We start from the raw sequence: 24,891 nt of genomic DNA on the forward strand, positions 1-24,891 counted from the left end.
AAATGAATGTCTAGCCAAATTCACCTTCTCCTGTGTCCTTGAAGGCACTCTAAGGTGCGGCTAACTGTGGTCTGTCAGGCATTGATTGGGTAGCGGTAGTGGTCCTTTTGCAAAACACCATTTGAAGACAGAGCAAGGCTGATTTAAAAGAGGAGAAAGAGCTAATTATTCAAATTCCTCATTCCCTGCCCCCTCATCCCCCCACCCTCCAAATCCAGAACATTTTAACTGAGAGAGTTTATAGGTTTTTTTTTTTTTTCTTCAAGAAGTCTGCTTTCAGCCAGGCACAGTGGTGCATACCTATAATCCCAGCAGCTCAGGAGGCTGAGGCAGGAGGATCTCAAATTCAAAGCCAGCCTCAGCAAAAGTGAGGCACTAAGCAAGTCAGTGAGTCCTGTCTCTAAATAAAACACAAAATAAGGCTGGGGATGTGGCTTAGTGGTCGAGTGCCCCCAAGTTTAATCCCTGGTTCCATGGCCCCCACACCCCAGAAAAAAAAAAAAAAGTCTGCTTTGAAATATTGGATGGGTTCAAGCAAGACTAAAACAAAGACTTTTAAATTTTATTTCAGGGAGAAGAACTGCATCAATCCAGGTGTGTATACGTTGGTTGTCTCCCATGCCATGACACCTGTGCACCATTTTCTTTTACAACTTTATTTCTGGTCTGACCTGATGATGATGTTGTAATCAACACCCAAGTCACTCTTCACCCATCATGCAGGAGTGCAAGGTGCAAGAGTCTTGAGTTCAGGAGTCTCCTTTGAGGGCACAGCATTTTGCCATCTCTTTGAGTGCAGGGTATGATAGACACCACAGGCACTCATAGTTTTCATTTTGAGTTGTCAATGTCTTGGCCTGTGACTTCATTAGCATCCATTTAAGTAATAGTTTTCGTCTGGGTAGAGAAAATGGAAAAGGCAGAAATATTCAACAGTTTTTTTCAGAGAGAAATTCAAAGGACAAGGATTAAAGGAACAAGATGTCCTGCTTGATTCTAGCCTGACCTTTAAAATGCCTATTATGACAGACTCTGCCCTTATCTAAAATGCAAGTGGATTGTGTCATTTCAGAAACCAGCTCTGAACATTCAGTGCAACCTCCAGGTTGTAGCAGCAGAGTTGCTATCCCTCCCAGGGATGAAAAACTTCTATAGCAGGAATGGAAAGATCCATGCCCAATTTAATCCATCCAGTTTATGGCATTGGAAAGAAAGCCCTTGTCATGTTTGGAAAGCCACAGATGAGCCGTGGGGGAATTACCCACTGTTTTATTACTAAGACTCAATCCTCAAGCCACAGTTTGCTATTCATAAATCTATACAGTCTTTGACCCTGATTTGCCAAAATAGAAAAGTTTAATATGAAGAGTAAAGATAGAGGATATTTACCAAGCCCCAAGAAAATGCAAATCATTGTGTCTAGGGTATCAGTTAGCTATTGCTACATAACAAGCAACCCCAAAACACTTAAATGCTATCATTTCCCATAAATCCATTTGTCCACTGGGTTCACTTTCTCTAGGCTGGGCTCAGTTGGATATCTCTATTCCAGATGTCCCTCATCCTTTCCCTAGGACCATATTCCTCTCACAGAAAAGGGAGAGGTTCATGGGAACAAGCAGAAACACGTACGGCCTCTAGGGCCTGAGCTCTGAACATTGTCTAATTTTATTGGCCAAAGCAAGTCACTTGGCTGAACTCAGAGCCAGGCAATTACACGTCACCATGAGTAGGAGGGCACTGAAGTGTTGTGTGGGAAAGTGGAGAGATTGGTGAAGATGGGACCATTGGTAGAAATCTTCTATAGGAGTGAAGCAGAATAATACTCTAAAATCACACCTAATACAGGTGTGTCTGAGAGTGAGGAGGAGAATAGTCTCAGAGAAAGGTAACAGTGTCAATTAGAGTCAGGTCAGGCAGGGTCTACTAGATGTTTAGGAATTTTGTTTCTTACCCTAACAGCAGTGTGAAGGCATTGAGTGGATTGGTATCATCAGATGGACGTAGAATGGACATGGGTGGACTTAGACGAGAGTGGTCTCAAGCAGAGCAAATACAATGTCCGAGCATGAGAAGCTGGTAGGTTAGGCTACCGTGAGCCCAATGGAGTTAAAAAGTATCTCCATGGACAAGAGATGCAGGAGATATAATCAGCTAGGCTTTGTGAGGGGTGAAAGGAAGAAAGTTGACATGAATGACCTGTGAGCTGCTTACACAACTGGGTGTTCAATGTTTCCATTACTGAGCTAGCTCAACTTTGAAAGGATTTTTTTTTCTGATTACTGTTCTCTCTCTTCTTCTATAATATGTGCATGAATTCGTACTCACTTCAAACCTTTTCCTATCACCAAAGAATGCCTCCTGAAACAAAAGTCTTTACAATACATTCTTACTAAAGTGTGAAGGTCTTCAGGCTTAATATATATGCTCTCACATTTGCAAGTAGAGCCAGTACATTCCTCCCTTTTTGTATTTCCCTGCATCTTTTAAATGCCTGCATCCTGGCATCCAAAACAGTATGTTGTGTTTCCTTTGCATTTATCTGCTTCCCAAATCAAACCTTCCTAAGATCAGAAATCACTTCTTAATTAGCTTTAAATCTCTAGTACTCTGTACCCAACTGGAGTCCACTTCCAAAAACCCCTACTCAGTAAAGGATTGGTGGTTAAAAGAAAACAAGCATGCTGGCAGGATGCTTAGCTTACAATGTCTTTTATCCCCGATGTATTTCATTGTGAAAAATTACATAGCTAGAAACAGAAGCGTGTTGGAATTTTAAGCATCAGGATGTGAGGGAAGGACATTTCCTGGGTAGGGAGGGCCTCCTGGCACTCCTTACATTCTATATACACAAAAAGCTGCCTGCCTGACCTCATTTTCAGGTCAGCCCTGCAGCTGAGAAGGGAATGTACATATTATATTTCTGTGAGAATAAAAGCTATCCTTCAGCACTCAAGGAAATGGGAAGAAAGCTAAATATATCCAAATGAGCAAGTAGGGCAATATTATCATAAAAACCAACGGACAAGTTATTTGAAAGTCTATTTTGAGGAAGAAATCACATAAAAATAACAGTAAAACTTCCCTGGAAGGCCGATCCCTCTGGGGTTACCACTAGAGGGCAGCATAACATGGAGTTAAAAGCGACTGGAGTCAAAGGCCTGAGTTTGAATCCCATCTCCACTTATTTCTGGCAACAGGATCTTGGGTAATTTCTGCAACTGCTGGAAATAGATGTTTTCATCCATTGAGATACAAAGAGTAATCATCTCATAAGCCTTTGACCCTGATTTAATACTACAGCTCAGTAGTCACTTCAGAAACCAGCTCTGAACATTCAGTGTGACCTCCAGGTTGTAGTAGCAGACAACGTTCATTCATTTGTTCTGCATTTCCTGTATGCAAGGCATTGATGTATTCTTTCTACAATATTATGATGCCAGAGTTAAACGATTGATCAAGAAAAATTCATCTGATTTGTCTGAACATTAAGTTTATACAATATTAAACCTTCCACAGACTTTCATTTAAAAAATGTTATGTACCTAGCATGTAAAAGTGTCATGCTAGAAAACAGAAATACCATAAATGGAGAAGATTCTCAGTAAGATTTTTCCCCCACATTGTTTTATTGGTGCATAATGATGTGATTTGTTGTTACATGTTCATGCATGCACACAATATAACACTGTGATTTCACCAATATCCCTTCCCAGCAATTCCCCCTTCTCTCCCTACCTCTCTCTCCCTGGTCCCTTTCCCCTTCTGATTTCCCTTTGATTTTCATAAGACTCCCCCCGCACACCACCTTTCTTTTCCTTTTTCCTCTCTAACTTCCACATAAGAAAGAAAACATATGACCTTCTACCTTCTGAGTTGGACTTATTTCACTTAACATAACGGTCTCTAGTTCTATCCATTTTCCTGAAAATGCCATAATATCATTTTTCTTTATGGCTGAATAAAATTCCATTGTGTATATATAGCACATTTTCTTTATCCATTTATCCACTGATGGACACCTAGACTGCTTCCATAGTTTAACTATTATGAATTGTGCTTCTGTATAAACCGAGGTATGCATGTATCACTGTGGTAAGATGACTTTAATTCTTCAGGATAAATACTGAGGAGTGACATAGCTGTGTCATATGGTAATTCCATGCCTAGTCTCTTGAGGAAACTCCATACTGATTTCCATAATGGTTGTACTAATTTACAATCCCACCAACAGTGTGAAAGTATTCTTTTTTCTCTACATTCTCTCCAGCATTTATTATTGTTCCTGATGACTGCCATTCTGACTCGTGTGGGATGAAATCTCTGTGTAGTTTTAATTTGCATTTACCTAATTGCTAAGGATGTTGAACATTTTTCATACATTTGTTGGCCATTTGTCTTTCTTCCTTTGAGAAGTGTCTGTTAAATTCATTTGCCCATTTATTAATTGGGTTATCTTATTTTATGGGTGTTAAGTTTTTTTTTAATATATTCTAGATATTAACCTCTTCCAGAAAGGAACCTAGCAAAGATGTTATGGTGTAGGTTCTCTCTTCAGATTCTTAATTATTTCCTTTGCTGTGCAAAAGCATTTTAACTTAATGCTGGCCCATTTATTAACCGTTGGCATTATTTCCTGAGCTTTGGGAGTTCTACTGAGGAAGTTGTTGCCTGCACCTATATGCTGGCGTGTTGACCCTATGTTTTCTTCTAGGGGTTTAATATTTTCTGGTTAATTCCTAGGTCTTTGATCCATTTTGAGTTGAATTTTGTGCAGGGTAGTAAATAAGAGTCTAGCCTCATTCAACTACATGGGGATAGCCAGTTTTCCAAGCACCATTTGTTACAAAGGCTGCTTTTCTCCAATGTGCTTTTGGTACCTTTGTCCAGGATCATATGACTATATCTGGGTATTTGTCTCTGTGTCTTCTATTCTGAATAATTGGCCTATGTGTCTGTTTTTATGCCATTTGTTACTTTAGCTCTGTAGTACAATTTGAATTCAGGGATTTTGATGCTTCCAGCATTGCTTTTTTGGGTTTAGAATTGCTTTGGCTATTCTGGATTTTTCCTTCTTCCAAATGAACTTTAGGACTGTTTTGTTTTGTTTTGTTTTGTTTTTGTTTTCCTATTCCGTGAAGAAGGTCACTAGTATTTTGATGGAGGTTGCATTGAATCTGTACATTGCTTTTGGTAGAATGGGCATTTTAACAATATTAATTCTGCCTATCCACGAGCATGGGAGGCCTTTCTATCTTCTAGTGTTTTCTTCAAAATCTTTCTTCAGTATTCTATAGCTTTCCTTGTAGAGGTCTTTCAATTCCTTGGTTAGATTGAGGCTGTTTTGAATACGATTATTTTTTCTTGATTTCTTTCCATCAGGCAGTTGATATATAGGAAAAATACTGATTTTTGTATGTTGGTTTTGTAACCTGTTACTTTGCTAAATTTGTTTATTAGCTAAAGCAGTCTTTTGGTGGAGTTTTTTGGATCTTCTAAATATAGGATCATAACATCAGCAAACAGTGATAATTTTACATCTTTTTTTTCTTATTTTTGTCCCTTTTATTGTCTAATTTCTCTGGCTAGAATTATGTTAAAAAGGAGTGGTGAGAGTGAACTCCTTGTCTTGTTCCATATTTTAAAGGAAATGTTATCAATTTTTCCCCATTTTCTATGAGGCTGGCTTTGGATTTTTGTATATAGCCTTTAAGATGTTGAAGTAGTTTCCTTCTATCCTTAGTTTCTTCAGTGTTTTTATCTTAGCTGAATTTTGTCAAAGGCTTTCTCTGAATCTATTGAGATGACTAAGTGATTTTTGTTCTGAATTTTATTTATGTGATGAATTGCATTTATTGATTTGCATATGTTAAAACATCCTTGCATCTCTGGGTAAATTCAACTTGGTCATGATATACAATCTTCTAAATATATTGTCGAATGCAATTTGCTAATATTTTATTAAGGGGTTTTGCATCTATTTCCGTCAATAATATTGATCTATAGTTTCTTTCCTCGATGTGCCTTATGTGGTTTTGGTATGAGTGTGATATTGGTTTCATAGAATGAATTTGGAAGTGTGTTATCTCTATTTCATGGAATAATTTGAGGAATATTGGGATTTGTTTTTCTTTAAAGATCTGGCAGATCTTAGCTAAATCTTTAGCTAAGAAATCATCTGATCCTGGGCTTTTTTTGTTGTTGTTGAAAAGATTTTTATTACTGCTTCTATTGCATTTCTGGTTATTGGTCTATTTAGATTTCCTATATCCTTTTGATTAAATTTTGACAGGTTGTCTGTGTCTAGAAATGTATCCATTTTTTTTCTATATTTTCCAATATATGGCTGTCTTTGCATGTAAGTATTCAATTCACTGTATTTTTGTTATGTCTGTGATGATTTCTTCTTTTGCATCTCTAATTTTATTAATGTGAGTCTTCTGGCTTTTTATTTTGGCGAGCTTGGCTAAGAGCTTATCAATCTTGTTTCTCCTTTTGAAGAAACAATTCTTTGTTTCATTTATCCTTTGTATTTTTTTTCTATTCTCAATTTCATTGATCATTAAGCTCTGATCTTAATTATTTTCTTCCTTATACTGTTTTGAAATTGGGTTTTTCCCCCCCAAGGATCTTGAGACACATCATTAGGTTGTTTTTTTGAATATTTCTGATTTTCTTATGTAGGCACTCATAGCTATAAACTTTCCTCTTAGAAATACCTACATAGTGCCTCAAAGGTTCTGGTATGTTGTATCACTATTCTCATTTGAGTCTAAGAATATTTTAATTATCCCTTGACTTCTCCTATCACCCATTTATTTTTCAAAAATATATTATTCCATCTCCATGTGTTTATATAGTTTCAGTAGAGTTTTGTCATGTTAATTTCTAATTTCTTTCCATTATGGTCTGATAAGATGCAAGGGATTATATAATGTTTTGTATTTGCTAAGAGTTGCTTTGTGGTCTAAAATATGGTGTATTTTGTAGAAGGTTCCATGGGCTGCTGAAAAGAAAGTTTATTCAGCTGTTGTAGGATGAAATATTCTATAGATGTCTGTTAAGATCATTTGATTATAATATTTTATAATTTTTCAAGTCCAAAGAATCTTTACCAACTTTATGTCTGGATGACCTATCCAATGGTGAGAGTTGTGTTGAAATCACCCAGTATTATTGTGCTAGGTTCTACCTGAAGATTCAATTTGAGTAGTGCCTCTTTTATGTAATTACTTCCACCCACATTTGGGGCATATTTATTATGGTTATATCTTCTTGTTAGATTGTTCCCTTTACCAGTATGAAATGACCTTCTTTGTCTCTTTGGAGTAATTTTGGTTTGAAGTTTGCTTCATCCGATATAAGAGTAGTTACTCTTGTTAGTTTGGGGACTCCATTCGTATGGTATATCATCTTTGTATATTCTACAATGTTTGCTGATTCTTTAATTTTCAGCCTGTGGCTGTCTTTGCCTGTAAGGTTCATGTCTTGCAAGCAACATGTAATTGGGTCTTGGTTTTTAATCCATGCTTCCAGCCTAAATCTTTTAACTGGATAATTGAGACCATTTAATGTTATTATAGAGAGATGTTTATTAATTTCCTATCATTTCAGTCTATTTCTAATGTTTAATTTTGTCCTGTTTATCATTTGCTTACCTACTCTTCAAATAAGATTTATTCATTTGTGAACTCTGGGGCTTGTTTTTGATTTCTTCTGTGTAGAGTTTCCGTTACATAAGTTCTGTAGGACTGGGTTAGTTGTCATAAATTCTTTTTGTTTCTGCTTATCTTGGAAGGTTTTTATTTTCTCTTTCAATTTGGAGGATAGCTTTGACGGATATAGAAGTGTTGGTTGACAGTTATTTTCTTTCAGGTCTTGAATCATATCATTCCAAGGCCTCATGGCTTTTAGATTTTGTGCTGAGAAATCATAAGTAATTCTGATTGGCTTGATACTAAAGGTAGCTGACATTTTTCTCTCAAGTCTTTTAAAATTCTATCCTTATTCTCTCTGTTAGGTGCTTTAATTTTAATGTGTTATGGAAAGGTTCTCTTTTGATCCTGTTTGTTTGGGGTTCTGAATGTCTTCTGTATCTAGATGTCTATCTCATTCTCAAGCTTTTGAAACTTTTCTGTTATTAATCCCTGAAGAGTTTACCCATTTCATTAGCCTGAATCTCACAACCCACCTCAATTCCAGTGATTCTCTTCTGGGCTCTTAATGTTGTCTCAGATTTCTTGTATATTCTACAATGTTTTTTGTTTTATTTTTTTGGTCAAATTTTATTCTGATTGTTTCTGACGTTAAATCTAATTTACATTTAAATGAGTGGATTTGGGGTAAAACAGATTTCCCTCCAAAATATGGATGGGTCTAATCCAATTAGTTGAGGGCCTGACTAGAAAAAAGATGGACCTCAGAGGAAAAGCAAGGGGGACTAGTGCCAACTGCCTTTGTTTTTTGTTTGTTTGTTTGTTTTTGTTTTTTTATTGGTTGTTCTACAATGTTTACTGATTCTTATTTTCTTTAATGCTGTCTGAATATTCAAAGTTGGCCATTTTGTCTTCTAGCTCTGAAATTCTGTCTTCAGCATGGTCTACTCGATTTGAGAGAATTTCAATTGAACATTTTATTTGACTTATTGCGTCTTTCATTTCCAAGATTTCTATTTGGTTTCTTTCCAATATCTCTGTCTCTGTATTGAATTTCTCATTCATATCCTGTACTGACTTCCTTAATCCATTCAGTTGTTCTTCTGTGTTCTCTTGGAATTCATTGATCACTTTTATAATAATTCTTTTGAATTCTTTAACTTATATTTCATCCATTTTAATATCTTTGGGGTCAGTTGCTAGTAAATTATGAACTTTATGAGGTGCTATGATTTTTTTCGTATTTCTTGCGTTCCTGTGTTGTGTTTTATGCATTCATTGGGAGGGATTTCTCTTCCACTCTTATGTGTGGGCCTTTTTAGGGCACAGTCTTCACTTGCCAAAGTGCCTTAAAGTGATCTCAATTGAGACTGTCTCGTAGGTGGTCTCCGCAGCCTTTGTGTTGATTTTCTCTGTTTTTGCTATAGCAGTGGATATCTGTGAATGAAACCTGAGGATCCACCCCTAGCCATTTCTATTTGGGACCTAGTTGTAAGTTTGGGATTTTGTCTCTTCTATACTTTGTATTAAACTGTAGCTGAGATTGAGTGCCATAACTTTGTGTGTGGAACGAAGTACACTGTCTTTTGGTTGAGTTTAGTTCAGCAGTAGGGTCTCTACCCTATGAAGTTGTAGTATCCCTGTAGGTTCCCAGAACCTCACATACTAGGGAAAAACAAATGTTAGCAACAACTGATGCAAACAATATACAGCATTAAAATAATTGCCCACAATCATGTACAATGAATCAAAATGCATTCTGCTGTCATATATAACTAATTAAAATTAATTAATTAATTCTAAAAAATAATAATTACCTGGTTCACACTGTGACAGCTACAATGTTAACTGCCACTAAAAACAGAAATGGTGGGGTCAGCAGTTGCCAATAGCAAAAGCAATAAGTAACCATAAACTAGACCTGGCATTAAAGCAAACAACAGGTGTCAACTATATCACCCACAGCAATAATAATTGCAACAGCATAAATGGTGGTGGGGGGACAGGAGTTATATAAACCAGTTAGTTCTAAAAGATGGTTAAAAATACAGTTAAGTAAGAGAAAAGCAAATGGGACAGGAAGGTAGGAAAGAGTTTACAATTTCAAAAAGTGAACAGAGAATGAAGAAGAGATACAGCAGGTGATAGTTATAAAGAAGCAGGAGAAAAAAATAAGAGAAACAAAATAAAGGGAGAGAGAAAGAACAACAGAATTTAGCTCTTGGCAAAAGAGAGAAAGAGAAACAAAAGAAACAAAAACAAAACAAAAACAAAACAAAAACAAAACAAAAAATTGCAAACAAATCCTAAACCTCAAAAGACAAGGCAAGAAATAATAACCACATTTTAAAAATGAGAAAAAAGAAGCAAATATTTGTATGTATATATGTCCACGAACCAATCAGCATAGTAAGAACTCAGGCATATACATTTACACACAGACACACACACACACGGCAAAAGAAAGAATTTTTAATGAAAAATTAAGGGATCATTTCACTGAGATGGTTAAAATAGTCAACAAGAATGGGTAGTAACCGCTTATGACCGGCTATCTTTCTTTTCATTTCTTCTTGAGCTCTGTATGGAGAGAGAAAGCAAGGATTGGGGGGTTTTGACCCCGTTCTCTTTTTGTGTTGCTCTCTGACCTGCCAGTTGGACTGGCTTAACCCTGAAGCTGCATTAATTAATTGTCAGCTTGCTTCTCACCAGTATGAGGTAGGGTGGAGTGGAATGTACTGTCAGATGGAGTTTTGTCCCCACAGACCAGATCTACTCTCCCAGGACTGCTGCAGAATTCTGAGTGGAGTTTCTGTAGCTGGGGCTTAGGTCTAATCAGGCCTCAGGGGCTTTGTTGGATGGTGTCTGCTCTGGAGAAATTAAATCAACACACTGACTTCCTTAGGGCCTGGCAACTGCCAATCTCTGACAGGAGTCTGGATCTCAGGAACCACCTGAGAATTCCACTCATGGAGCAGAGCAGCCAATCCTTCACATAGTCAGAGGCCCATGAGCACAGCTTTCCTGGGTTTAGTCCCTGAGTTTGTTCACAGCTGCCTGTTCAGATTCCTGACCCACTCACTGGCAGCAGGTCATGTGAGTTCCCAGACTCAACGGAAAAGCAAGTTGGGCTCTCCTTTGCTTTTCTGACTTGAATTCCTCTAGGTACCATCATCTTGGTGCCTGATTCACACACATTCTGCTATGTAACCCCCAAGGCCACATGGCAGGCACTTGCCAGGACAGTGTAGTAGTGTTTGCTCAAATCTCCTAGCTCCTACAGCAGCAGCTGTAGCATAGCCTCCTCAAGATGGCTGGCCTCAACTCCCACAGCCATTTGAGAAACAGAACTCTTTTCAGGTATCAGTGCACAGTGAAGCTTCTGGATCAGCTAAGTTCAGGCTTCTTTCCTGATCTCAGATTTTTCTGTATTGAATTTGGTATTTCTCTCTGGGTTCTCACTCTCTCTGTGCTGAACCAGTGCTGCTACCACAGCTGCTGCAACCCTCTTGGCTCCAATTTAGCCTTTCTTCTTTGTTTAATGTACCCCAATTTCTAAGTCTCTAAAACTCTTACTGTCCAATATTGAATTTTAGTAAAATCCCTTTTATCTACCTTCCTGAGGAGCAGTACTCCCAGGGCTTGAATCCTGAGCTCCATAGCAGGTAGATGCAAGCTTCCTGTAGCCCGCCATCTTGAATCACCTCTCAATAAGTTCTTTAAAAGATTGTTGGAAGAGTATTAACCAGAAACCAATAGCTAGTCTGTTGTCAATTTGCGGACAGAGAAGGCAGCAGTCTTGGGGCATTGCTCCTGATGTGGGCCTGGCAAGAGAGGAGCCATGTACCCTTCCTCTTCCAGCATCCTCCAGAATGGGCATTCCAGGAAAATGGGTTTTGTCTATTTATTCTTCACTGTTTCCCAAGTATACAATGCCTGCTACATGGTAGGTACTCCATAAATGTTCAAGGAAGAACAATAAAGGAAGTAGATTGGCTAGTTAGATTTGGGCACTTTTTGTGGGGGAAATTATGTGATCTCCTTCTTGTTTTGTATATTTTGTCCTCCAAGGACTTATTGGTTTTTTCTCAAGAACCTTTGACTTCTCCCATCTTTCTTATTATTTTCTGCTTATCTCTTTAATGTACCTTGGGTTTACAGGGATTTGTCTGATTATTGTCTGATCCCATTAAGTAGTATTTGACTCTTGTGTGGAAAAGACAACATCTAGAAAAAAGGTGAAAGGTATAGACAGTTACTGGCCTAGTTACCCTGGTACTCTGAACACAGGTGTTTTCAAAAAATATTACTGATCAAGCCCAAGGAGTCACAGCACAAGGTACTGAATACACTGGTGAGACCCCCAAATGGGGTCCCTGCTCTGTGTTCCAAAGGATGTGGCTGCCATGCATCTTTCAGTGGTTCACTTCCCCTTTCTGAAGCAACCACCGGATCCCAGGTTCAAGTCTGTAAACTATGTAAAAACCCCTCATTCTTTCTGTCTTCTCAATTGAATTTCCACAATCAAATGGAACATTCTGGTAGGAAGTTGAACTAGAAATTACAAACATACATTCCCCCAAATCTTATGAAACTCCTGATGGAAAAATGTATCCCAGGTAACCAAGAGAGCTTTAGTTCCATAATTGGCAGTAGACTTGTCATTTCTCTGTTAATAACAGGAGTATTTAAAAAAAAAAAAAAGACCATTACTGATTCTTAATTTGCTCTTCCTGTGTAATCAACCCATCATTATAAGCAAGCACTGCAAATTGCCCTATATTTCTTGTGTAGGATAGAACATTACAATTCTAAAAATAGAATAGCTGCTGCTTCTGTCACCCAACTGCTAAAGAGCGCCTGCTTAAAAAGGCTACATTTACCATCAGCTTTTACTATCAAGGATTATAGTTTCTGAGAAATAGGAATCTGAGAACCACCTGACTGATAGAAAACCATTGGGCAACATTTGTAGGAAGGGAAAAGATGAGACTGTGCCTTATTCAAATGAGATTTTGTTCCAGGGAGGGTCACATGCTACCTGCCTCCCATATGCTCTAGCCTTTTTAATTGTTGTCCCTTAAATACTGCACCTAGGAATTAAAGCCTTGTTTTAAATCCACTGTATAAAAGGAATATTTTTAAAATGTAAGTGATCTATTAGTCATATGTCTAAAGGGGGAACTTTGAGTTATTCATCTTCAAACATTTCTGCCAAGATAAATTACTACCCCATAATTACCACTCCCGTCCACTGCCCACTGAAGGGACAATGAGCATGATGCTACTGAATCCTCTATCTTGAGGGACGACGGAAAGGGTCTCACCACACTTCTTTTCCACACAGGGAAATGGAGACCCAAGGAAGCAACACCCTAAGGTCACACATGATATAGGTCACATCAGGAATCTAAGTCCTGAGCCCAACTACATGGCCCCAGTATTGGATTCCTGTGGCTGCTCTAATGAAGTACCACAAACCAGGTAGCTTTAAACAATAAAAATGTATCCTCTCAGTTCTGGAAGCCACAAATCTGAAATTCTAATCTAGGGAAGGACCCTTCCCTGCCCCTTCACCAGGCATTCCTGAGCTTGTGAGCATGTCACATTATTAATCACGGTCCACCTGTCTTCACATGACCTTCTCTCTTTATCCTGTGCCTCTTCGTTAGCTATCTCTTATAAAGACACTTGGCATTAGACTTGGGGCCTACTTGACAATCTAGAATAATCTCATCTCTTTAATGATATCTTTGACAAATAAATTCACATTCATGGGTTCTAAGGATTAAAATATTTTGGGGTGGCCACCATTCAACCTATTATACTCCTTCCTTTACTAAAGTAGTTACCATCATTATATCAGCTTTTCAAAGTATTTGTCCTTTACAATGATTGGCCATATCTCTTTCTCTTCTTCCTATTTACAAATCCCTTTAGTGTTGGTTCTTCATATTTGAATTTTGGATTCTGGTTCTGTCGTTCACTAAAACAATGTGTCCTTAGGCAAGTTCTTTATCCATCTTTTTTTTTTAAAAAATATTTTTTTTATTTGTAGTTGGACACAGTATCTTTATTTATTTTTATGTGGTGCTGAGGATGGAACCCAGTGCCTCACACATGCGAGGTGGGCGTTCTTCCATTGAGCTACAGCCCCAGCTCTTTATCCATCTTTTTAAGCCTCGATTTCCTTTGGTCTAAAATGTGAATGAGAATGTCCACTTTTTAGGGTGCTTGTGAGAAATCCATCTGACTATAATGCATGTAGGTACTTAACAAAGTGCCTAGAAAAACTGGTGCTCAGTAATTGCTGGCTGATTGTAAGAGTAATAGTCACCTAGACCAACAAAATGTATGCATTGGGCGTCCATCCACTGGGGGGCACATTTCTAGCACCCAGAAACTTTCCTGGCACCAACACAACAGAGCAACTTCATTGTTGAGCGTTGACTCATGGGCTCAGGGCCTGATCAGCAGTGGGGGGAATTCCCTGGATTCTCTGCATTGTTTCTGTCCCAGCCCACACCATGGATCCTCCGATCTGCAGCAGAGGACAGAATAAGGAGACATTCTGGTACCAGGAGGGAGACAAGATTATTCCTGCAACCATGGGACTAGTCCCTTCGGATCTGACCGGCTTGGGGCATCGCAACTCAGGGTTAGTGTTTGGGGTTTCTGAGTGGGGGTGGGCAGGCCAAGGCAGGCGTGTCAAGCCCTAGAGGGCTGCAAAGTCTAGGTGAGGCACCCAGTAATACAGCCCCAGGGATTCAGAAATTTGTCCTGAAGCAAAGAATCAAAATAGCCAAGCCTCGGACCAGAAAACAGCAACCAAGAAATGCATTGCTCAAAGATATTTCTTTAGTTGTGTTTTTCCAAACAAATGGAGGGCAGCATAGATTGCACTGTACTTTCATAGTGACAGTGGGTTGCCAGCCACACCCTAAATATTTTGCATTTATTATTATTTTATTTCCTAGTTTAATTTCCTCATAAGGAAATCAAATTTCTAAAATTTATGCTTCCTGCTGCCTTTACCCAGGACACTTCTACCCCCACGCACACACCATTTTGTTTGGGGAAGGTGGGTGAAGAGTCTGAACTCATTACAATGCTCACTTCCAGGGAATAATCAATCCAGAACCCAGGGCAATGATCCTGCCTGCACGCTGCTTTTTAAAAGGAGCAATCCTGGTATTTAGAACAGCAAAAATGAGACGTCAGTTTGGAACCAAGCATGTGTTCTCACACCTACAGGAGACCTAAATTCAAAGTCATGCTGATCTCATTACAACTATTTGCATTAATATCATTAATCCAGTGATTTGAGCAGCTCCATGTGACACAGATCAGGGTCCTTTTCAGGTCCCCAGAAATCTAGTTCATCACCAGGCATGGAATGCAAGAGCACGTATTCTGCACCAATCCATGACTCTTCATATTACAGGGGGCAAGAATTCTTTCTAATTGTTTTCCTAGGTCTCCCTACGGTAACAGCTATGGTTCTTGATATTGTTATTAACCCTATGCCTTCTTGATGAACAAAAAAATGTTCACATCCACACAGGTTATGTTATGCCTTTCCAGGGGCATCTCCACCTCCCAGAATGAGCATCACAGGGTTTTGACCACAAAGACAAAAAGCCAAGGTCATGCCTGTACCAGGCAGGTCCATCTGTATAAATTCAACTCCAAACCTGACCTGTATGGTCCCAAACAGTTCCCTTATGCTAGAGTTACCCAGGCTAGAGAGACATGGATAGTGGTAATTTAACCACCTATAACGGGACCTAAGGTGGGGAGGTAGGGGGGACTCAAATTATATTTGGCTTTTCTATATACATATAATTACTTATTTATGATTCAGAATATAAAACCAAATTCATTTGAAGTCTGTCAATATTTTATTCTACTAGCCAGTATGTATTTACTCAACAAGCTTAATTGAATACCTGCTCTGTGTCAGATTTCATGCTCAGTGATTAGATTCTCTGATGCATAAGACCCAGTAAGAGGGCTGGGGATATAGCTCAGTTGGTATAGTGCTTGCCTTGCATGCACAAGGGCCTGGGTTCAATCCCCAGCACTGCACCAAAAAAAAAAAAAAAAGGACCCAGTTACAGACTTCAGTGAAATCTTTCTGAGTGGCAGCGGAGAGAGTTGACGTTTCCTGAGTGGATCAGAAAAGATTTCTGGGGGAAGAATGCCTATGAAGACAGAGTGGAGGTGGGCAGGCAGATGGGAACTACCTGACCAAGGCATGGAGGCATGTGGTGCAGAGAGTGTCCAAGGACCGGTATGAAGGTAACCATCACTGGAGCATACATTCTGCAGGAGTTTGTGCTGGAAAAGGACGCTCACTGCTCTAAGCTTGTACAGGTTTGGTTATTGTTCCATTTACCTGACAAATGTTTACTGAACCCTTACAAAGTTGAGGGATTTAAACCAGGAGCTTGGAGATTAGGATAATAGAGGAAATAAGACATGAATCTACAAAACCACCTTATACAATAAATCACTTCCCATGAGGGAGGACATCAGAGGACTGTTTCATTCATTCACGTTCATCATTTTATTCATTCACGTTCATTCATTTACAAGCATTGAGAAAAGCAGAGAAAAACCCCAGAAAATAGAGATAATGGAATGAAGCTGAGCCAAATTTTATGTGTGTATTTCCCTTTTAAGCTACTTAACATAGGTACCCCATGGGCCTGCATCTCTGCATGTTAGGCTTGGGAGGGTCAGAAGGGACAAAACACTCCCAAAGTACAGAGGTGTAAAACACCATTTTTGTTAGGATTTCCAAACCATTCCCTATTTCCAGAAAAAAAAAATTGTCAAGTAAAAAATATCAAGAGTATCACAGAAGGCCTGGGTGCATGGCTTAACAATGTGCTTCTCTGGTATAAGATGAAGAGCTTCTGCAGGCAGAGGGGATCGAGGTCGGACTTAAATTGTGGATTACTCATGTTTAGTGACTGTGCACAGGAATCACAAAGATGCAGCTGAAGGTAAAAGTTAAGAGGTGATCATGTCACTATGGACAAGATGCTGAGGGCCTGACCCAGTGGGTCCCAGAGAGAATTGGCAAAGACTCTTTGGAGCAAGCAGGAGAAAGCAGCAAACCTTCTAGTATGCCGACAGCAGAGGATGAGGCGTTCTTTATATGTTTTGTAGAAATTTACCGGATTTAAGCTGTTTACCAATTAGAAAGTGCTAAACAATTTGTCCTACTATCAGTTTGGAAAGGTTTTTTAGCCAAAGGCTAAACATTTGAAATAATCCTTAAAATACAAAGGAAGGAAAGGTGTATACCAGGTTATTTATAGCCTTAAAATTAGTTTGTTCTCTGACTCTGGTGAGTTTCTAGGGTGAACTGAGTCCAACTACTGACACCAGGGCTGGCCACAGTCCTACTGAATCAAGATCCCAAAGGTGGGGTGTGGGGATGGGTGTTTATAATAAGTTCCACGGAAGGTGCTGAAGTAAACCAGATTTTGGTCAGCAGCATGATGGGCGTGAAAGGGTGTGACTAGTCCCCAACATCAGACATCTAGACAAGAAAGAAACCGTGAGATCCAAGATGGCACAATTAAGAGGCAAGAGAGAAAGCACAGGCAGAAAGTTGTCACTCAGGGAAGGTCAGAACCAGGGGACTTGGTTAAAAACATGGTAGGTCTAGAGTAATAGGCAGGTAGGAAAGTGGAAGGCGCAGAGAAAGAACTGCACTAAGAGACTCATAGAGTGCCATGCATGGCTAATTGGGATACAGGGGAGACAGGGGTGCTACAGGACAATGAACAAAATCATAACAACTAAAGGGGCAAGACAAACCTGAGCTCTCAACTTCCTGGGCAGTTCCTCAGCGTTTGTGTTGACATTTCTGTATGACTACTTCTGCTTTGGATGAGCCAAAATCTCTATCTACATGAAGTCACCTATATTCTAGATGGGTCGGTTGGTAACAGAGAATTTCAAGATCACATCTGTCAGTGAATAGAAGGAATTGTGTCTTCTGCCCCATAGAATAGACTAAAGAAATATCTGCCTGGTCCTGATGAGGAAATGGAGAGTCTCTAGGATTCTTTGTACCAGACGAGTTCCTGGCATGGCAGACGCCCTTCCAGTTGTGTTCCTTGAATAGCACTTTGTAAATGCCCGGTGACTTTGGACCTTCTCCCCACTGTGTCTGATACTTAAACTATTTATTTTGTGAACATCCAACAGACAGAAAATTTCATGAAACAGAGTAGAGGAAAAGAGAGGCATATATATATATATATATATATATATATATTTGCTAAGCTTTTCCTGCAATAGTTCCTATTTTTCTCTAAGAAAAATAACAGTGCTGGCTTCAAACAACTGGCTTTGGATTACTAGGAGTGCCAGAGGCCACCTCTACCATCCTACTCACTTCTGAGGCAGTATGCCTCATTGGCAAGACTTCTGTGTTTGATACTAGGAATTCCTCCTGGTATCCTTCCCAATCAGAGCAAATAGATACATTCATGTTAATATTTCTACATGGCCTCTGCTGGTTTGGATTAGTTAAAATTATAAATGGTCAATAAGGACCAAAGAGGTGGCCAGTAGATGTAGTCTGTGTGTGTCATTGTGACCACCGGTGCCTGGATCCTCAAGCGGTCCTGAGACTTTCCTAGGAGAACAGATATCAGGTGGTGAGCAGCCACGTCTATGTTGACCAGAGAGGGTCTGAACAATGATCCCCCCTGCACTCCAGCTCTGAGCTCTCGTCTTTCCTCTCTTAAGCACAGGTTCTACGAGCGCAGGCGCAGTTCTGTGGTGCTGAACTTACCTGGACTCGAGGTGTTTCCCGGGGACCTTCTGGTTTCTGATGGAGCTGCGGATTACCTGTGCCACCCACTGCTGCTGCTGAATCCAGGTCCCGTTCATTCAGCCTATGTTCATGATATGCCTGCTCTGAGACAGATAATGCCATAAGCCAGGAAGATGTTCCCAATAGTTAAAAACTTGTGAAATATGTGCACTGACCAGTTAGAACAGAAGTCTCGCCAGTTAGAACAGACCCAGGCATGGAGGACCGGAAGCAGCTGACTCCCAGTCTTGGTTTTAGGCATTCCATTTACAGAGATGGATAAGGCATGGGTCTCCCCTCACGATGTCCTCTTGTCATAATTTACTCCAAGTTGAGGACCCAAGACAGCAGCACCAGTGACAGTGACCATTTTGGACCAGAGTGTCCTCACTGGGATGATGGGCAGCTTGCCAATAATTGTTACAAAGCTTATTTCCCACCCACTTCTGAACTTCAGCCTCACATTGGTCCTTTCCAACCAGAATGGTCCCAGCGGGTAGCAAAGGTGGTAGAACAGATTAGTGTCTAACAGGGAAAGGCAGCTTTAGGGCTGATTCCTCGGCTGTGAAAGAAAAGAGCAGTTGTTCAGGGTGCTTTCCTCATGGTTCTGAGGGTAAGAAAATTGAAGTCTTTGATAGCTAAAAATGAGGTCTAAAGATTGTCCATAATAGTAGCTTTAAGCTGGTTTTATTCCTAGCTGGGTGTTTTACCTAAAAATCCTGACTTAATGACAATCCAAAGTATAAAATAGATCTAGGTAAAGTTGCATTGACTAAATCTTAGTAGACCCCAAAGACTCACACCAGGCAATCCCCAGAAACCTTGGATACCTGGTAAAATAGTCTGAAAATAATCAAGCTCATTCCTTATTCACATCTGTGCAAAGTGAGACCCAAGAAGGGGAAGCAACCTAGTCACCATGTGAGCTGGTTAGTGTCCAGGGAATGGATCTAAGCCCCAGAATTCTGGTCCCCAGCTCTTTCCACCAGTCTGTATCAGTCACCTACCATGGGCAGATGTAGCCTTCTGGATGTGGAATGCAGAAGCCCCAGGAATACAGAAGAATGAACAGCTCTTCATTCTGTGTAGATCTCTTCCACAGCTACTATCTATTGTGGCACAACACATAAGGACCAACATCTATTGTCCCCTATGCTACCACACCGCAAATAACCAAACCAAGGGGAAATGGGGGTGTTCAGCACCCACTCCTACAAGGCAGAAGTAGTTCTGAACCCAGTGTATTCTTAACATAGGTTAGTACATGTTTCATGATGCTTCATAAACACTCACACTCATGCACAACTAGAGCAGGGGTTCCCAAGGCTGGTCTTAAATCAGCAGGATTGGCATCCCCCACCCCAAGAAGTTGTGAGAAATCCAGCTTCTGGGGTCCCATCCCATACATACTGAATCAGGAACTCTGAGAGTGGTGTCTGGCAATTCATTTTCTGCAAAGCTCTGGTACCAGCTGAAGTTTGAGGAGCACTACAATGAGGAGCAAGGTCATGATGGCTGTGTGATGCTTCCATTTCATACTAGCTGTTTTGTAAGTTGTGCGCCTGGGGTCATAGCAGGCACCACATAGTACAGAAGACAAGCAATGTTCTCTACCACAACCCACCAAGCCCGCTCCTCAAGGTGTTTAGAATAGAAGTCTCATGTTCCAAGTTCACAGTCTATGGCAGGGTCTCTCAAGCTTGTATGCACATATGTGCCACCTTCAGATACTATTAAAGTAGCTTAATTCAGCAAAGATAATATTTAAGATAGATAATGAAAGATTGTGGTTTTAATAAAGACTCATTCAAACCTTTTTCTGAATATTTATGAAGTATTCAGAATTATTTTCAAAATTAGAAAAAAAAAAAGAGGAGAGAAATTTGCCAAGGATCCCAAATATTGCATTTCAAATTGCATAATTTACCACTAGTCATTTGAGGGCTAAGTATAGAGAATCTCATTTGTCCCTACAGGAAATTTTACCTACTCTCCCATTTATAAAGATCAATAATGTGGTCATAATAAATGAGAGGATACTCAGCTGGGCTGATTAGGTCTCATCCAAGGTTACAGTAGAGCAGGTCCCTCAAGCATATCCTATGAGTGAATGTTGTAATTACTTCTGTTTGATTGAACATTCGAAAGACACCCCCAGTGAACCAGACTTCTGAAAGACAGACCTACACGACTTCTATTTTCTATACCGAGTGGTCAGAACATCCTATAAATCTAAGAGGGAATTTCCAGCTTTTTTTTTTTTTTGAGCAGCAGAAATAACATAAAAACCAAAAGATCAGAAAAGGATCAAAAATTTTTATTACCTGGTCACCAAAAGAATGTGTGACTGAACAATGACTCTCTTCTCATCCCAAAGCCACTCCTAAAGATGATTTGGATGGTGACCAATGGCAACAAGACAACATATAAAGATTGGTGATGTCATATTGATGTCCCCTATCTCGGGAATCCTCATTTAACAGCATCTGGGGATTCCTGAGTTGATAGAAACTGAGTCTCAAGTTTGGTCAGGTGATTGAAGTCTGTGTGGTAGAATATAGCATAAGAATGAGGGCCCAGCCCTTTCAGCCCAAAAGCATTATGATTCTCTAATAATTACTCAGCATCTTTGTGTGTATGTGTGTGGCGCTAAGGATTGAACCCAGGGCCTTATATAAGCGAGGCAAGCACTCTACCTACTGAGCTATTTCCCCAGCCCATTACTCAACAACTTTATTGCAGTTCATAGATTTTTCCCCAAGTGATAATGGAAAGGAATCTAAACAGTACCCTAGTAAAGACCTGCATGAGCCAGGTGTGTGACCTGTAATCCTAACAGCTCTGGGAGGCTGAAGCAGGAGGATCATGAGTTCAAAGCCAGCATTAGCAACTTAGCGAGGCCCTAAGCAACAGCTCAGAGAAAACCTGTCTCTAAATAAAATGCTAAGTAGGGCTGGGAATGTGGCTCAGTGGTTAAGCACCCCGGGGCTCAATTCCTGGTACCTGCATGATTCATCTTTAGGCAGCAGAACCAGGTCAGACACTGCATCATTCACTCCTTTGCAAAAATATAAATATTCATTCTATGTATTTTCAAAAGAATGAAAGCAGGATGAATTCTGTTTGGCTTATTTTCAAAAAGGAAGCTTCACGAAGCACTGCAAGGATCTGTCACCAGTTGCTCTGAGTTACAACATGTTTGCTTTTATTTCACCCACCAGAATCCAAGAAACCAAGATGGCCTTTCTCCAAGAGAGGAGTGGTAAGTGTCTCATGTTGTCATTTTTTGTTTTTAATTAAGCCTCCTGTAGCTAAGAAAGTAAGAAACGGCTGAAGAGTCTTTTTATTCTGCTTTCTCTCTGCCTAAAAGCAGATGGCACATGAAATGTAAATGATATCATCACATCCACAGTATTGGCGATAGAACATGCCAAATGGTGTCATTTTGTGCAGCAAAACAGTGCTAATTGCCAGCAGTTAATGAGTTCTGCAAAAACGTGAAGCAATTCTAACATGGTGATGCTTCACAACACTGAATTTATACCCTGGTATGACTGAGGATGCACACACACCCCGGTCCCCCTGTGAAGTAGAACTTACATGAGTGTGTGCCCTGGGTTGCAGGCAGCGCCATATATACTGGGAACATTAAAAAATTCATGAGGTATTACAGAAACAGATTCCACAAATACACTTCTATTTCTGGGAGAGTCTGTTGGATTAATCCTAGTGGGTTTTTAAATTTGTTCTTGGTTCCGTCAATTATTGAAGAGTAATAAATCTAAATCAGCAGTCCTTAGGGCCTAGGACAAGTCAGGCCTTTCCTGGCAGGCCGTGGGTAGAGGGGGGAGTGTTCATGATCATGACTGCACCCCAGCTCCTATTTCTGGAGAAAGGGAAAAGACTGGTGTCGGCCTCTGGCAGTACCAGTTTTGAGACCTGTATATGGCAGCCAGCAGCTGGGAGGCCTTATGGGAAGTCACTGTGCTTTGTTCTGTTAAAAATCTGCCCGCATGGCCTCTCCAGTCAATCTATCACCGGTTGCTGACATCTGCAGTGGTTCTATGGACACATGTTGTCTTGACATGCCTTTTAAGTCCAGTAGCTAAATTGAAATCCCCCTGAGGTTTCAATCCCAGCTGCTTTACTTCCTGCCCCAGGACCTTGGCCCATTGATACACTTTCCTCAGCTTCAGGTTTTTTTCCCCCCATAAAAGGTGGAAAGTCACAATGCCAGCCCCACAGAGTGGTTATGATAAGGGAATCGTGACATACATGGAGCATCCCCCAGAGCTGAGCACTCGTAAGCAATCAAGAGTGGCCATAGTAGTAATAGTAGTATTTTTAATTAGAGTTTGGAAAACTACTTTCCCACCAACTGGCTGGGCCGATGAGATGAGCTGGGTGCAAAGGTGCTGGCTGCAACATTAAGCTAAGAAAACGACGAAGAAACCACACAACACACAGACATGAGTTTCTCAGGTCGAGGGTGGTACTGCTCTGTGACCTCAAGGGTCCTCTTCCTTGCTGGAAGGCAAGAGAGAAGTGTCCCCAGAACCCCTCTATTTATTAGGGAAAAGACATTCCATAGAATATTCCACCCAAATAAGGCAGGAGATAGAATTTCAGAAAGGGGGTTGCCCAATCCCTTTGGGTAATGCTCAAGCCCAGGGCTGAAGCCCTTCCTTGCCAAGCCAAGGTAAGGCCCACTTGCTTCGCACACTATGTGGCCTGCGATGCCAGTTCAGTACCTTCATCACTCAGGGCTGAGGAGGGTGCTTTGCTCGTGCGCAGGACGGCCCCCGACACTACCTATTTTCACAGTCAGATTTATGATGGACTTTCACATGATTGTTTTTCAGAAATAAAAAAAGTTCATACAAAATGTGATCTGAATATTGCAATTTGCAAATCATAACCTGTCGATAACGGGGTGACACCATTGTCACTGAGGCTGTTGTCTTCAGCCACTCAGGAATGTGCTCCATTTCCCGGTAGGTCTGAGACAGGGCAGCCTCTCCTGAGCACCTTCCTTGTGTGAACGGAGGCAGGGCTGGTCACTAGTCAGGTCTGAGGTCCCAGAAGGGGGTCACTTCCCCGTGGCCCTCCTGAGGGCACCTCAAGGTCAAGGAAGCTCCAGGAGACATGTTCCTTCAGAAGCAAAGACCTTGGCCCAGGCAGGATGTCCTAAAGCTGTTGAGATCAGGCCCTTCTTTCCCCATAAAGAAGCAGCATGTCCCTATGTGTATTGGGTGACTGTTATGCACCAAGTACTGGGCCATAGACATCTAAGATGCCAGTTGAGAAGGTCAGGCCTGATATGTAAATTGGGGATGCTAAGTGGTTTGCATTCTGGGGTGCGGGGGCAGTGATGGAGAGACACTAAAAAAGAAGACACAGGTCCCTTATATGAAATGGCATGGCATTTGCGTATAACCTAAGCACATCTTCCCGTACACTTTAAATCATCTCTAGAAAGGTAGCAGAATACAACAGTTACTAATAGGGCATTATGTAAAATTGTGGATGTGTAACCGACGTGATTCTGCAATCTGCATTTGGGGTAAAATTGGGAGTTCATAACCCACTTCAATCTAATGTATGAAATATGATATGTCAAGAGCTTTGTAATGTTGTGAACAACCAATAGAAAAAATAAATTATCTCTATTATTTATAATACCCAATATTATGTAAATGCTATGTAGGTATTTGCTATACTGCATCATTCAGGGAATAATGACCAGAAAATGTCTGCACGTGTTTGGAACAGACAGTTTTTCTTTGAATATTTTTGGTCAGTGATTAGCAGAATCCATGAATGTGGAACCTGTGGAAACAGAGAGCTGACTTGTGAAATGACAAAATGTCTTTGATAAAGGTCCTCAGCAATGAAGGAAAGTTCATTGCTCGAAGCCCCATTTCCATATGGACACAATATCTGTTTCCCTTAAAATCAATACGTCTCTTTCCTTTCTTCATCCTCTGAGCCTTATCAAGTGATTCATATCCTAATAAAGGATAATCCACATCAATATTGCACACTTCTTTTACAGATTTTCCTTTTCTTACCTGCCTGTCTTCCCTCCTTCCTTTCTTCCTATCAATAAAAAATATTAGTAATAAAGCTAAAGTAATGCTACCACATTACCAGGCCACCAGGCACTGTTTCTATTTACATATATCCTTGTCTGTTCATGTCTTGTTTTACATACATGCACTCAGATTCTCACAACAATCCAACAAGGTAGGTAACATTCTTACCCCCTTTTCACAAATGGGGAAACAGGTTCAGAGAGGTTGAATAATTTGCCTGAGGTCATACAGCTTATACCTGAAAACAGAGCTTTGTCTCTAGCCATCTCAGGCAGTCTGGCTCTCAGTCTGTTCTATTCCT

The 24,891-nt window shown here is 40.3% G+C and overlaps 1 protein-coding gene across 1 annotated transcript in view; it reads left to right on the forward strand.

The window, feature by feature from the left end:
- The window catches only part of PLEKHG7 (pleckstrin homology and RhoGEF domain containing G7), a gene marked incomplete at its 5' end in the record, with an annotated part of 68,855 nt that overhangs the window by 3,850 nt on the left and 40,114 nt on the right, over positions 1-24,891 (forward strand). The window contains 3 exons of the mRNA XM_081311923.1: positions 572-594; positions 18,434-18,561; positions 21,717-21,757. Of these exons, the coding sequence (XP_081168049.1) occupies positions 572-594; positions 18,434-18,561; positions 21,717-21,757 (192 nt within the window). The remainder of the gene's footprint in view (positions 1-571; positions 595-18,433; positions 18,562-21,716; positions 21,758-24,891) is intronic.

This window comes from Spermophilus citellus (assembly GCF_964194105.1).
Source record: "Spermophilus citellus genome assembly, chromosome: 10".
NCBI classification, from domain to species: domain Eukaryota; kingdom Metazoa; phylum Chordata; class Mammalia; order Rodentia; family Sciuridae; genus Spermophilus; species Spermophilus citellus.